We start from the raw sequence: 16,471 nt of genomic DNA on the forward strand, positions 1-16,471 counted from the left end.
GGTGGCCACATCGACAGCATATAACACAATAAGCTATCTATAAAAGGCGATCAACAACAACATGCTTCATAGCCAGTACAAACGATCCGGGCAACAAACACGGTCAGTGAAAATACTGACAACGCACTGCTTTGGGCCGCGTAACAGGGCAAGATACCTGAAGGGAGCAAAATTTCACCGCACGTAGAGAAAAGAGACAACTTGCATAATGAAGTAGATACGGAAATGACTGCAAAAAGAACTCGACAATACAATGAAGTTGGGCTCCTCCCTTCGAGACTTTCTTCATTCATATTTGGTACTACAAAGTTAACTTTCAGATAGCAAGGTAACCCAACTACTACATAAACATCACAATGCAATAATAAAACGGCTTGAACCAAAGCAAGCATGGCATCCAATCTTCCAAAGAGGTTTCAACGCCGACCACACGCAAACAAAAGTAAAACCTAAAACATTACAGCTACTAATCAGGAGACTAGCTACAACTATTAGCTAGCTGGTTCAGCAGTAGAGCAACTAGTTGAGCATCTTCCTTCTGCGCTTCTTCCCTGTGGATGCCTTGGCAGACACCGGCTCTTCTTCTTCCTCCTCTTCATCAGATGACTCTGCTACTTTCTCCTTGGGCTTCCGTTTGCCTGAAAGACCGTTGCTCTTGGATCCATCAGAAGCTTTCACAGCGCTTGCGCCTTTTGGAGTCTTGCCGCCAGCCTCATCCTTGCTGCTTCCCCTGCTAGCAGATCGAGGCCACCTCCCCCCACCTTCAGCATCCTTTTCTGCAGTCTTCACCTTCGATTTGGCTGAAGACACAGGGCTATCCTCACGCACAACTTTCGGACGCCCTCTTTTCCTGGAAGGATTGCTGTCAACAGTGCTGTCCTGCTTGCCTCTCCTACCACGAGACCTGCTTCAAATGAGCAGAAACTCAAATGTTAGTACAAACCAGGAAATCATAGATAAAACAGCATACTCAGATTGTCATGCTAAAGAAATAAAATTGGAGATTAACAACCAATGAGAGCCGTCCAGACAAGCACACATCTAAGGATCCACCTAAGTCTTGATGATTTAGACTATTGGTGCTTTGGAAAACCAAATGCATGCATGCTACAGCACCTTATTTTGAGCTTACTAACCGCAGTGAATCACGTCAGTTCTAAGATAATGAGATGGCGGAGATTGCAGTTCTATATGAATGGACCACATATACAAAGTTTTAAGTGCTAAAATGTCGATTGTCAGCTAAACGTAAAGCATATAGAAGGTGCAGAGTACAATATTAAGCTTACCTATCAGATGCTGCATTAGGATTCTCGTCTTGCTCCTGCAGGATAGCAGACAAATTAGACAGGATCAAAAAAAGGGGATAATAGCAGCATCACAGCGTCAGGCTGCATGAGGCATACCTCATCAATGAACTCCCATCTTTCATTCTTAAGTAGCAGATGTTCAATATCACCGTCATCATACACAACCTGAATGCCAAAAGTAACATAAAAGAAAGGGAAAACATCTTGTTAGTAGCTCATGGACAGCCCAAAGGAAGAAACATGGAGATGGCAAATAGTGCCCGTCTACTGAATGTGCACCTTGTGCTTTTTTGCAGAAGCGTCAAATGACTTAACAGCACCCTTATAGAACCTGCAGAGCAAGAAACAGATTCTAAACTAACCAAACAACTGGCTAACTTAACTCATGGAGGAAATGACATAACTATGCAGACAGAAAGTTAAAGCAAGGACAAATAAATATTTGTATAGCTCGACACAGAAGTGTCGGCTTACAAATCTTGCTCAGAAATAAAAACTACATACTGACAATGGCAGAGGAACAATCCTACACCAAGGAAACATGTAACATTGTTGCAGCACTCACTTTTTGTCATCAGGCCACCACACTTTGATTCTTGAGCCAACAAGGCTCCCATCAAAAACTTTGCTCTTCTTTGACTGAGGAACCTGCCCAATAGCATGGAAAAGGCGTTAACAACAGAAAAAGGGAATCAGATCATAATAAGACACCATCACTAGTATTCTAGTAATTAATAGAAGTGTGTATACCTCTTCAGCTTCCTGCACAAGTTTCCTTTTTGACACTCCACTATCCCCTGGTTGGCCTTTGCTTTTTCCCGTCTTGGTCATTGATTTAGGAGACGCCATTTCCTGGATTCCAATAAAATAGTTTTTGCAGATAACCAAGTTAGATCATTATAACATGCTCAAAATATCAGCTGCCTAATACTGCTGATGGAACTGAAGCTCTATAAATTTTAACAGAACTAGAGCGTACATGGTTGCACAATGCCATTACCATTCAGAAAAAATATTATGTTAAACAAAAGATATAGAAAAGTAAAAAAACATAGTTACCATCAGACAATAGCTATAGAAATATTATAAACTGGTCATGAGTTATGACACTTCTCCAAACCACCTTAGGATTGTAAAATCATGTAAACATGAAATATAAATAGGCAAAGCAGAAACCCAACCTTCGGCAATCAATACCCATGCATGACTTATGTGCAAAGTAAACACCTGAATATGTCTACTGGTAGCAAGAAAATTACCTTCAAACTGAGATCTTCATCACTGTCTTCATCAGAGAGAGAGTCCTCTTTCCTCAGATCGGGACTGGCCGTTGGTTGTTTCTTTGAAGATTCTTCTTCACTGGACTTTCTTGATGATAATTTGTCATCTTTAGCGGGTCTTCTTGCAGGTCTCCCACCAGAAGGACTGCCTGAGCGGACTTCTTTAGATTCTAGACCTGATCCTTGACTCTTCCCAACAAGCTTCTTCTCCTGTGACTTTACTGCAGGAGGCCGGCCTCGCTTTGGTTTATCTACAGCAGGTGTACCATCAGCAGGCTTTGATGTGTCATCCGCAGGTGTACTATCAAGAGGCTTTGATGTATCATCACTAGCTTTGTTGCAAGCCTCTACCATCGGCTTATTATTGCCATCATTTGCCCCTGGTGACAGCTCCCCAGATGCAAGGTCCTGGTTATCGCTAGCAACCTTAGAATGTTCAGTCACCTTGGACTCAGTGGAAGTGCCAACCTTACTGTTTTTCTTTGAGTTGACACCAGATAGCTTTTCAGGCTCTGTGGTGACTGGCTCTGGTGCCCCCTTGTCATCAGAAACTGCTGTCTGCTTGTCATCAGTAGGCGGTTCAGATTTCTGAACAGAAGAAGCTAATCCATTTGGATTACTGTATGTAGGACTTCCATCTTGTCCGTCTTTCTCTGACTTTGAAGATTCCTGAAAAATAGAAAACATGCACAGTTATGATATATCTTACTTTCTAGAACTCTAGATACTCAATATCCAAAGCAGATACTCAGGTGACTCATCAGAAACAACCATCTGAGATACATTTTTGTCAGCTACCTACCTACATAGTTAGAACTTGGAACATAGAATTTAATAATCACCACGGCCGAAATATACTGCATATCTATCAAAACGAACTCTGGCTAATAATCTCATATTTTAGACAATGAGCAAAACAAACACTTCTACATCATGTTATAAGCTCTACCACAAACAAATCATGCATCATGCTATTGACACTAGCAGAAACCAAAACGTCTTTAACATATGTTAAGATACTCTCAGTGAATAACATATCTGAATAACACCATGGAATCTAGTATAATCACCAAACTGTTCTTTCCAATCACAAAGTTAAACCTATTCTGGCAGATATAACTGGGAGTCAAAAGGCAGACTTGAAAGTGTCCACAATCCCTTTCACAGGACAATCTGATATTTTTAACTAAACTGCAGTACGTCTTAAGCAAAACTGACACTGGATGCCTGTCAAAAGTCAAAACAGTTTATGTCCCTCTCCTACAACTACCAAGTACCCAGATAGCATAAACATATTATATTACAACCAGTGAGCAACAAGCCTAACAGCTACAAATATCAAAATAATTTAGAAGAATCTGGAAGAAAATTTGCACCCCAGGACCCTGTTTGCCCCACTCTAGTTCAAATGAATTTCCAAAATGTATTCGTAGACTTTTGAATAGGTGTCATCAACTGTTACTACGTTAGCAAGTTCAACTGACCGTGTCATTTTCAACAGCATCAATTTTGTTGTCTCTTCCAGCATCTGAAGAACTTTCTACTGAAGATGCAACAACTTTGCTGTACTCATTTAAGGGAGTGCCCTGAAGTAACTCAGCAAACACCGGCTTTAATTTTTCAGGACAAAGACGTGTTATCCTCTTTGCAAGCCGATAAGATGCTAGAAGAGAATCCTGGAATGTCAAGTTGAAAAGGCTTAGTGAAGATGGTAAGAATTATATCTCTAGTAATGCTAACAATGTATCGATGCGCTTACCTTCTTTTCCTTTTTAAGATTCCGAAGGAGGCAAGATGCCAGACCTGGATGGACAGGCTCACTCTCCTGGATTACAAACATCATTATAGTTTCCATAGAGGTGACGACAGTTTCTTGAAGTGTTGGGCTGAAATAAATTAAGAAAGTAGATGAATGTGATTAGAAATAAAAATGCAATTAACAATAATAACAGAACTAAACTACACAGAACGCGCCCATGTCATATATGGAAGGAATAAGCACAAGAAAATACGCACGCACACATAAATAGTGAATTCTTGTAGCAATCTGCTGTGACTGCGTGAAAATAAACCGTCAGTCCATAACGAAAAGCACTGACATGCCGTTTCAACTATCAACTTGCAGCAATAGAAATAATCATGGGTATTTTGAAAACTTGTTTTGGGAGTTAAAATGGTAACGAGTTCCAAACCAACAAATGGAGAACAAGGAAATAACAAAGGTTTGATGGAGTTATCATTGTTTGTGACGTGGGCTGGGATCAACTTGACCTCAGTTTTTCAAACAAGTGATTTTAAAGCTAATCATTAGCGTAGAATATGATGGAATTTTGACAAACCTAGGTAAGCAGATGTGATCAATAATCTAATCACCAAAATACAAGTTATTGACAAGGATATATCTGTAAAAATGTCACTGTAAGAGAATAGTAAAGAAGTAAATACAGATGTATTCAGTGTTAGGGCCAGCACGACCAATAAGTTGGCGATTTCAGGTCATTGAAACGTCATAACCAAATCCAAAATTAAAACATTATAACATTCAACACCAAAGAATATGTATTGTTGTATATCGTGCTCCACAGAAAAGTAGTACAGTGTACTCTACATGTATAATCATGTCGTATGAGTGACAGTAATTTCTAGGGATCTCTCAACGTCACCACAACTGTGTTGTACCTCTCCCTGATCCATTTGACATCATTGATACAACTTTCAAAGTAAAGACAACAACTATGTTATTTCGTCTCCCTAATCCATTTGACATTCCCCATGTTACTTCCAAAAGTAAAGACAACAATTACACCATGTATTCTCACTAGTCCATTTGGCATCTACCATAGTCAACATATACAGAAGCTATTCCCCACACAAAATAACATATAAAGAAGCTATTCCCCACACAAAATAACATATACAGAAGCTATGAAAATAAAAAGAAGAGAAAAACATGTTCCACACCTTATGATCCTGAAAAAGTGTGTGAATGTTTCCTGGATCAAGTCGTCACAGTCAAGGTCCAACATTAGGACGCAAGACCTGACCTTGGCGATGGTTTCCAGCATGGAAACTCGCTTTGCAAACAACGGGCTTTTGGTATCATCCAGCTTGCCGAAAGCGTCCACAACCACTGTGAACACACCCTGAAGCCGCCAAGTAAATAGAAGGGTAAGCCGCCAGGTACAACGTTTCATCATGAGAAGAATTCATCACGAGAAGACTCACCCTCATCACATCATCCTCGTACGGAGGATCTGGTGCGGAGACCCTGGTAACCTCTGTTAGGCAACATGCTATACCAACCTTAACCCCCGGGTGAGGGTGGTTTAGCAGATCCTCTCTGACCAAAGCATCCATCATGGGCCGAATAGCAGCGCGCGTGCTGTCGGGTGGAGACTGGTCCACCCTGGACAACCAGATCTCTGCTTCCTGCACAAATGAAACATCAATTGTGAGTATCTAGACTAGCAATCAAAATAGCAACCACTGCCTGTAACTAACCAGTTAGGGTAGACTACAGAGCACAGATACAATCCAACGCTAAATAAATAATATAATAGCATCGCACAGGTAATTCGGTCCTTGTGACTAGCAAAGGCAAAAACAAGTGATTCAACGCAGGGGCCGGGAGGCGATAAATCTCCAACCTTATCTAGAAGGTATAAAATATCGACGGATACAAGAACAATGATACTAACAGCGAAGGCGACCAAAAAACAAAAAACAAAAAAGCAGTGATTCGAATTCGCCGGGGCGCTCACCTCGAGCAACGCTTGCAGCTCCTTGTTGGAGTCCGGGAGCGAGACGAAGCGCGCGGCGACGTCGCGCAGCCGCCGCTCGACTTCCATCTGCGCACCCCCCGACGCCATCAGCGGGGAGGGCTCGGGCGCGGCCCCAATCGGAGGACGGTGGAAGGATCTAGCCGGGGAAGGTGGTTAGGGTTTCGGGAGGGGGGTCGTGGGAGGGGGAGACGGGAGCACGAAAGCTTTGGGTGGGTAGTTTGGGGGGAAGTTTTGGCGATAGAGACGAACGGGGGGTTTCTACTACTTCAATTTTTTCCCTCCTCTCTCTCCTCTCCTACTCTCTCGCTCTCTCTCCATCCGCGAGTCGTGCTGCGGACGGTTTTGCCCGCTTTTTAGGTTGTGGGTTCGGCCTGGGCCAGACGTGGGGTACTTATACTCGCACGGGTAAATCTTTTCCAGGCACGCTATAAATGTCTGCTATAAATAGCGAATATCGCAATATTGTGTGGGCTGGGGTGCAGGGTGTGAAATTGGAGTGATTTGCTGGTGGCCAGGGTTGTAAACATGAACCCAGGGTAATTTTGGCGGTGGAGTGATTTGCTGGTGGCCAGGGTTGTAAACGTGAACCCAGGGTAATTTTGGCGGTCCACGGGGGTTGTGATGTGAGATTTTCTGTTTCGAATGGACGGACCAGAATAAAGGTAGTAAATTGTAGAAAATCTTTTCGAGGTATGCTATAAATGCCTCCTAGAGATAGAGACAAGATTGTTAGGTGGCGAGTGGGGCTTAAGTGTAGAATTTGAGTATTCTGTTGGTGGCTAGGGCTATATATGTAAAACCTTAAGAAGATTTTGGGTTGTAGTGTAAAAATTTTGTATTGAACGAATGGACGAGAATAAAAGCTAGCAAATTGAGTAGAACTTTCCATGCATGCTAAAAATGTCTCCTAAAGATATACTCCCTCCGTTTCTAAATATTTGTCTTTTTAGAGATTTCAACAAGTGACTACATACGGAGCAAAATGAGTGAATCTACACTCTAAAATATGTTTATATACATCCGTATATAGTAGTTCATTTGAAATCTCTAAAAAGACAAATATTAGGAACGGAGGGAGTGGACGAAATATTAGGTGGTTGGTAGACTTTCTGTAAAATTAGAGTTTTGCTAGCGGGCAAGGTTATAAACATGGGCCCGAGGCAATTTTAGGGGGTTGTGATGTGGAAAAAAACTATTTTCAAATGGTAGGGTGGGAATAAAAGGTGGTTGGTAGGTTTACATAGGATTCTTTTTCATGAATTGTCCATGTATTCTATAGATGTCTATAAATGATAGAGACGAGAAAAAACAAACCTTGCGTGATCTCACGGCTTGGTGGGAACATAAACGCGAGATTTTAGACATAGCTAGGGTTCAGAATGTGAATTCAGAGTACTTTTGGTGACAGCTAGGATTTAAAATGTGAATGTAGGGTACTTTGGTGGTGCCTCAGGGTTTTGAATGTGACTGTAGGACCTTTTTCTATGGCAACTGGGGTTTAACATATTAATCTATGGTGTTTTAGTGAAGCTAGGGTTGTAGATGTAAATCTAGGGTATTCTTTCTGTGGTGGCTAAGGGTTTAAATATGAATATAGGGAATTTTGTGTGATGGCGGGGTTGTTAATGCAAATGTCATATTTTAAAAGGCGGGATGAGAAAATAAGGTCAGGGGTAGAGTTTATGGAGGGTTGTTTGCCTGAATTATAGCTTTTTTTGTTTTATTACACACATGGAAGATACATTTATAAAACCTAACCAGTACAATTACGACGCCTTCAACTTTTCTAGATACACGTGTTTTAGACACATGAGGGGAGTGTAAGTTAGTTAACGAGATTCAATTTTGTGTTATCTTTCATAAAAGTTCGGAGCATTCATATTAGAAGAATCATTTATAGACCATATTGTCGCACATTGTCCTTTCATTGGCAAATGAAGCGATGTAAGATATTGCTGTCATATTTTGACACAAAAAGTTCTAAAGCTACCACAACTAAGAGAGATCATGTAACAACGATTTGACAAATAGTGGTATCATTTGAAATTTTTGATTGAAACATATACATAGTTGTTTGCATGGAGGAGAAAACTGGAAGAAGACAACAAGAGTGACTCTTTACAAATAGTCGAAGCTCTAGACACAGCTTTAGCATTAGTGTAGGTTGTTGCACTTTCGTATTGGTATATTTAATAAAACATTGTGGATCTACACAAAGAGGTATGTCTACTTCAACCAACATGGACAAGACACAAGAAAATACCAGATGAAAATAAATGTTCACTGTGACATTTTGTGCTTGCGAGGGTATGCCAACATGCTCCATCATCCCAAAAAAGCACTAGAAAAGGACAAGCAGTTGACCATCTTACAATAACTAGAAAAACAACATCACATGTCGCCCATAGGCTTTATGCGACGCAATAGGCAATAGCCACACTTCTTCGAGAATGGGATTGAAGTCATCGCTAAAAGGACAAAGCAATGGACGCTCTTGAATCTCTGCCTAGACTTCAATCTATACTAGTTGCCGACACCCGAATTTGCTCATCGCACACTTTTAGATATCACATTTGTCCCGCGCAAGCTTATTTCAAGGACCAGTGTTGCATTGCATGGAGCCAAAGTGTCAGATGGTTATTGACTCTTGGAAAATACACCATAACCATAGAAGGACTGGTCTACTGAACCCTCTACCCACTCCTTGTTGGTTTACAAGTGTGGACTTGGGGTGATTTGAGTAGTTTGGGTGAGTTCTAATGTGATCATTTCCTACAAAAAAATTGTTGAGAACAAAAGGTCTTGGCTAGGGTTTATGGATGGTTGCTTTTGCATGAATTTCCCATATATACTATATGTGCCTACAAAAGGTATAGACGGGGAAATAGGTGGCGGGTAGGGTTCTAAGTGTGAAGTTAGAGTATCTTCGCAATGGCTATGACCTACAGTTGTAAATGTACTCAGGTGACCTCAAAGGTTATTGGGTTTGTAAATGCGAATTTTGGGTGGCGGCTAGGCTTGAAATGTGAATCTAGGGTATTTTTGGCATTGGGTGGGATTGTAAATGTGAATGTATGGTATTTTTTAGCAACTTGGTATATTAATATGTAGCATGTTTGGGTGGCTAGGGTTATAAGTGAGAATTTTTGTGATGGGACAAGAAAATCATACTATCTCTTGTGTTACCTTGTACGAAGGTTCTAGAAAACTCGTATCAAAATAAATATTTAGAAAAATTGTATGAATTGCTTGCTTCCCACAAGGATTTCTAAAGCTAGAACAACCAACTGATGTCATGCAACAACACCTATAGACAAACAGATAGTTCTATGAATTGACTTTATGTACAAATATTGCTTTCATGGAGGATAAAATTGGATACCAAAATAAGGTTGACTCTTTACAAATGGATGAAGCTGCGGCGCGGGTTTTAATACCGGTATGTACTTTGTTGTCCTTTAGTATTGTTAGTTTGTTTTATAAACATGCAACATAGCGTGTGTGTTTGTATTATGAAGTGAGGAGATCGTAAAAGGAAAGGTACATATATGAACATATAGAAATGTACGCCTACGTCTGCAAATACACACCAGATTCAAGAAATGACAAATGAGCATAAATATTCATGTTTACATTTGTGGTTACTAGAGTTGGTGCATGCCAATGCTCCCCCGTCACCAAACTAGATGTTAGAGAAGGATGACGTGGATGGCCATCTTCTACAACTAGAAAAATGTCATTAAATGTGGACCATTGACTTTAAAAGTTGGGGTAGCCACTCATCCCCGAGGGTGTGATCAGATTCATCGCTAAAAGAGCATGACGAGGTACGTTCTTTATTCTTTCTATCCTGGTTTTGAAACGACCGTCAAACATCAGTAGGAAGACACCCAAATATGCTTGTTGCACGTTTATAGATTTTGGGACTACTCTCCAAAGCTTCCGAAGGGGAGATAATATCGTCATGTGGAGCCAAAAATGTCCAGTGACCACAAATTCTTAAACAATCCATCGCAGTGAGTGAAGGATTGTTCAACCAACCCTCCATGTACTCCTTGTAGGCTATAAATGTGCACCGGGGGTAATCTTAGTGTTTTGGGGGTTGTATTGTCATTATTCCAAGGTTGTCAGAATGGTGATTTGAATCGGATCGGAGCTCCGATGATAGGATCGCAGATCGTAGAATCTTAACTATCATGTTCGTAAAATCATAGATTCTATAAACCAAAATTGTAGAACCAAAGGGGTTAGTTTGGATAGTAAAACCGTAGAATCGTGATTCTGACAACCTTGCATTATTCTATTTCAAACAAATGGGTGAGAAGAAAATGCAGGGCTAGGGTTAAGGAGGGTTGTCTTTCATGATTTTTTTGTATAAATTACAAAAATTTACAAAGTTATAAGCATGGAAAATACAAGGCGGGTAGGGTTTAAAAACATGAGATTAGTTATCTTCGGTGGCGGCTAGGGGTTGTAAATGTAAACCTGGGGTGATATCAAAGGTTGTCGGCATGGTAAAAACAAACTTTTGGTGGCGTTCAGGGTTTAAAATGTAGAAATCTAGGATATTTTGGTGTCTACTAGAGCCGAAAACGTGAATGTAGGGTGTTCTTGGTGGCAATTTGGGTTTAAAGTGTGAATCTAGGGTACTTTTGGCACAGCTAAGGGTGTACATGTAAATACATATATTTTTATAGCGCCCAGGGATTATATCTAAATCTAGTGTATTTTTTAAAACCAGAGTTCTTTTGGTTGTAAGTGCGAGAAAATATTATCACGACTAGGGGGTGTTGAGGTTTCTACATTTTACATAGATTCACCTGAGATTATTACGACAATTGTAAGAAAAACCTCTCATGGAAGTGTTGGGGAACGTAGTAATCTCAAAAAATTTCCTACGCACACGCAAGATCATGGTGATGCATAGCAACAAGAGGGGAGAGTGTTGTCCACGTACCCTCGTAGACCGAAAGCGGAAGCGTTAGCACAACGCGGTTGATGTAGTCGTACGTCTTCACGATCCGACCGATCCAAGTACCGAACGCACGGCACCTCCGAGTTCAGCACACGTTCAGCTCGATGACGTCCCGCGAACTCCGATCCAGCAGAGCTTCACGGGAGAGTTCCGTCAGCACGACGGCGTGGTGACGGTGATGATGTTGCTACCGACGCAGGGCTTCGCCTAAGCACTGCTACGATATAACCGAGGTGGAATATGGTGGAGGGGGGCACCGCACACGGCTGAGAGAGATCAACTGATCAACTTGTGTGTCTAGAGGTGCCCCCTGCCCCTGTATATAAAGGAGCAAGGGGGGAGGCCGGCCGGCCCTTTATGGGCGTGCCAGGAGGAGGAGTCCTCCTCCTAGTAGGAGTAGGACTCCCCTTTCCTACTCCTACTAGGAGGAGGAAAGGAAGGAGGAGAAGCAGAAGGAAGGAGAAGGAGGAAAGGGGGGCGGCCCCCTAGTCCAATTCGGTTTGGGCTAGGGGGGGCGCGCGCCCTGCCTCCTCTCTTCCACCACTTGGCCCATGAGGCCCATTACTTCTTCCTCGTATTCCCGTAACTCCCCGGTACCCCCGAAAATACCCGAATCACTCGGAACCTTTCCGATGTCCGAATATAGTCGTCCAATATATAGATCTTTACGTCTCGACCATTTCGAGACTCCTCGTCATGTCCCCGATCTCATCCGGGACTCCAAACTACCTTCGGTACATCAAATCACATAAACTCATAATACAATTGTCACCGAAACTTTAAGCATGCGGACCCTACGGGTTCGAGAACTATGTAGACATGACCGAGACATGTCTCCGGTCAATAACCAATAGCGGAACCTGGATGCTCATATTGGCTCCCACATATTCTACGAAGATCTTTATCGGTCAGACCGCATAACAACATACGTTGTTCCCTTTGTCATCGGTATGTTACTTGCCCGAGATTCGATCGTCGGTATCTCAATACCTAGTTCAATCTCGTTACCGGCAAGTCTCTTTACTCCTTCCATAATACATCATCCCGCAACTAACTCATTAGTTGCAATGCTTGCAAGACTTAAGTGATGTGCATTACCGAGAGGGCCCAGAGATACCTCTCCAACAATCAGAGTGACAAATCTTAATCTCGAAATACGCCGACCCAACAAGTACCTTCGGAGACACCTATAGAGCACCTTTATAATCACCCAGTTATGTTGTGATGTTTGATAGCACACAAAGTGTTCCTCTGGTAAACGGGAGTTGCATAATCCCATAGTCATAGGAACATGTATAAGTTATGAAGAAAGCAATAGCAATAAACTAAACGATCAAGTGCTAAGCTAATGGAATGGGTCAAGTCAATCACATCATTCTCCTAATGATGTGATCCCGTTAATCAAATGACAACTCATGTCTATGGTTAGGAAACATAACCATCTTTGATTAACGAGCTAGTCAAGTAGAGGCGTACTAGTGACACTCTGTTTGTCTATGTATTCACACATGTATTATGTTTTCGGTTAATATAATTCTAGCATGAATAATAAACATTTATCATGATATAAGGAAATAAATAATAACTTTATTATCGCCTCTAGGGCATATTTCCTTCAGTCTCCCACTTGCACTAGAGTCAATAATCTAGTTCACATCGCCATGTGATTTAACATCAATAGTTCACATTACCATGTGAGTAACACCCATAGTTCACATCGTCATGTGACCAACACCCAAAGGGTTTACTAGAGTCAATAATCTAGTTCACATCGCTATGTGATTAATACCCAAAGAGTACTAAGGTGTGATCATGTTTTGCTTGTGAGGGAAGTTTAGTCAATGGGTCTGCCACATTCAGATCCGTATGTATTTTGCAAATTTCTATGTCAACAATGCTCTGAACGGAGCTACTCTAGCTAATTGCTCCCACTTTCAATATGTACCCATATTGAGACTTTGAGTCATCTGGATCAGTGTCGAAACTTGCATTGACGTAACCCTTTACGACGAACCTTTTGTCACCTCCATAATCGAGAAATACATCCTTATTCCACTAAGGATAATTTTGACCAATGTCAAGTGATCTACTCCTAGATCACTATTGTACTCCCTTGCCAAACTCAGGGCAGGGTATACAATAGGTCTGGTACACAGCATGGCATACTTTATAGAACCTATGGCTGAGGCATAGGGAATGACTTTCATTCTCTCTTTATCTTCTGCCGTGGTCGGGTTTTGAGTCTTACTCAACTTCACACCTTTGTAACACAGGCAAGAACTCCTTCTTTGACTGTTCTATTTTGAACTACTTCAAAATCTTGTCAAGGTATGTACTCATTGAAAAACTTATCAAGCGTCTTGATCTATCTCTATAGATCTTTATGCTCAATATGTAAGCAGCTTCACCGAGGTCTTTCTTTGAAAAACTCCTTTCAAACATTCCTTTATGCTTTGCAGAATAATTCTACATTATCTCCGATCAACAATATGTCATTCACATATACTTATCAGAAATGTTGTAGTGCTCCCACTCACTTTCTTGTAAATACAGGCTTCACCGCAAGTCTGTATAAAACTATATGCTTTGATCAACTTATCAAAGCGTATATTCCAACTCCGAGATGCTTGCACCAGTCCATAGATGGATAGTTGGAGCTTGCATATTTTGTTAGCACCTTTAGGATTGACAAAACCTTCTGGTTGCATCATATACAACTCTTCTTTAATAAATCCATTAAGGAATGCAGTTTTGTTTATCCATTTGCCAGATTTCATAAAATGTGGTAATTGCTAACATGATTCGGACAGACTTAAGCATAGATACGAGTGAGAAACTCTCATCGTAGTCAACACCTTGAACTTGTCGAAAAACTTTTGCGACAATTCTAGCTTTGTAGATAGTAACACTACTATCACCGTCCGTCTTCATCTTGAAGATCCATTTATTTTTTATGGCTTGCTAATCATCGGGCAAGTCAACCAAAGTCCATACTTTGTTCTCATACATGGATTCCATCTCAGATTTTATGGCCTCAAGCCATTTCGCGGAATCTGGGCTCATCATCGCTTCCTCATAGTTCATAGGCTCGTCATGGTCAAGTAACATGACCTCCAGAACAGGATTACCGTACCACTCTGGTGCGGATCTCACTTTACCTACAAGGTTCGGTAGTAACTTGATCTGAAGTTTACATGATCATCATCATTAGCTTCCTCACTAATTGGTGTAGTAGTCACAGGAACAGATTTTTGTGATGAACTACTTTCCAATAAGGGAGCATGTACAGTTACCTCATCAAGTTCTACTTTCCTCCCACTCACTTCTTTTGAGAGAAACTCCTTCTCTAGAAAGGATCCATTCTCAGCAATGAATATCTTGCCTTCGGATCTGTGATAGAAGGTGTACCCAACATTTTCTTTTTGGGTATCCTATGAAGATTTACTTCTCCGATTTGGGTTTGAGCTTATCATGTTGAAACTTTTTCACATAAGCATCGCAGTCCCAAACTTTAAGAAACGACAGCTTAGGTTTCTCGCCAAACCACAGTTCATACGATGTCATCTCAACGGATTTAGATGGTGCCCTATTTAACGTGAATGTAGCTGTCTCTCATGCATAACCCCAAAACGATAGTGGTAATTGGTGATACATCATAGATCGCACCATATCTAATAAAGCACGGTTATGACGTTCGGACACACCATTACACTATGGTGTTCCAGGTGACATGAGTAGTCAAACTATTTCACATTGTTTTAACTGAAGGCCAAACTCATAACTCAAATATTTTACTTCTGCGATCATATCGTAGAAACTTTTATTTTTGTTACGATGATTCTCAACTTCACTCTAAAATTCTTTGAACTTTTTAAATATTTCAGACTTGTGTTTCATCAAGTAGATATACTCATATCTGCTCAAATCATCTGTGAAGATCAGAAAATAATGATACCTGCCGCGAGCCTCAATATTCATCGAACCACATACATTAGTATGTATGATTTCGAACAAATTTGTTGCTCACTCCATTGTTCCGGAGAACGGAGTCTTAGTCATCTTTCCCATGAGGCATGATTCGCAAGCATCAACTGATTCATAATCAAGTGATTCCAAAAGCCCATCAGCATGGATTTTCTTCATGCGCTTTACACCAATATAACCTAAACGGCAGTGCCACAAATAAGTTGCATTAACATTATTAACTTTGCATCTTTTGGCTTCAATATTATGAAAATGTGTATCACCACGATCGAGATCCAACAAACCATTTTCATTGGGTGTATGACCATAGAAGGTTTTATTCATGTAAATAGAACAACAATTATTCTCTAACTTACATGAATAACCGTATTGCAATAAATATGATCCAATCATATTTATGCTCAACGCAAACACCAAATAACATTTATTTAGGTTCAACACTAATCCCGAAAGTATAGGGAGTGTGCGATGATGATCATATCAATCTTGGAACCACTTCCAACACACATCGTCACTTCACCCTTAACTAGTCTCTGTTTATTTTGCAACTCCCATTTCGAGTTACTACTCTTAGCAACTGAACCAGTATCAAATACCGAGGGGTTGCTATAAACACTAGTAAAGTACACATCAATAACATGTATATCAAATATACCTATGTTCATTTTGCCATCCTTCTTATCCGCCAATTACTTGGGGTAGTTCCGCTTCCAATGACCAGTCCCTTTGCAGTAGAAGCACTCAGTTTCAGGCTTAGGTCCAGACTTGGGTTTTTTTCACTTGAGCAGCAACTTGTTTGCCGTTCTTCTTGAAGTTCCCCTTTCTTCCCTTTGTCCCTTTACTTGAAACTAGTGGTTTTACCATCAACACTTGATGCTTTTCTTGATTTCTACCTTCGTCGATTTCAGCATCACGAAGAGCTTGGGAATCGTTTCCGTTATCCCTTGCATATTATAGCTCATCACGAAGTTCTACTAACTTGGTGATGGTGACTAGAGAATTCTGGCAATCACTATTTTATCTGGAAGATTAACTCCCACTTGGTTCAAGCGATTGTAGTACCCAGACAATCTGAGCACATGCTCACTGCTTGAGCTATTCTCCTCCATCTTTTATCTATAGAACTTGTTGGAGACTTCA

General features: G+C 40.9%; 1 protein-coding gene across 1 annotated transcript; it reads right to left on the minus strand.

Moving 5' to 3' along the window:
- Positions 1-249: 249 nt before the first annotated feature.
- Positions 250-6,724, minus strand: LOC125538878 (sister chromatid cohesion protein PDS5 homolog C-like). Its single transcript, XM_048702188.1, has 12 exons — positions 6,352-6,724; positions 5,816-6,019; positions 5,552-5,733; positions 4,350-4,476; positions 4,075-4,266; positions 2,570-3,259; positions 2,061-2,162; positions 1,876-1,958; positions 1,590-1,641; positions 1,407-1,475; positions 1,290-1,324; positions 250-904 (listed from the first exon to the last, which is right to left on the minus strand). Exons 1-12 carry the CDS (start codon positions 6,457-6,459, stop codon positions 520-522), a joined length of 2,229 nt encoding a protein of 742 aa, XP_048558145.1. The 5' UTR covers positions 6,460-6,724; the 3' UTR covers positions 250-519.
- Between the last annotated feature and the right edge of the window lie 9,747 nt (positions 6,725-16,471).

Source organism: Triticum urartu, chromosome 2 (genome assembly GCF_003073215.2).
Source record: "Triticum urartu cultivar G1812 chromosome 2, Tu2.1, whole genome shotgun sequence".
NCBI classification, from domain to species: Eukaryota; Viridiplantae; Streptophyta; class Magnoliopsida; order Poales; family Poaceae; genus Triticum; species Triticum urartu.

What these genes read in the sequence shown, in the direction of transcription:
- LOC125538878 (XM_048702188.1), bottom strand. Translation starts at nt 6,459, where the DNA reads ATGGCGTCGGGGGGTGCGCAGATGGAAGTCGAGCGGCGGCTGCGCGAC. An exon ending in ATGAAGATCTCAGTTTGAAG is followed by an intron (nt 2,163 to 2,569) that starts GTAATTTTCTTG and finishes ATTGGAATCCAG; the next exon opens with GAAATGGCGTCTCCTAAATC. An exon ending in TTGTGCAGGAAGCTGAAGAG is followed by an intron (nt 1,959 to 2,060) that starts GTATACACACTT and finishes GCTATTGGGCAG; the next exon opens with GTTCCTCAGTCAAAGAAGAG.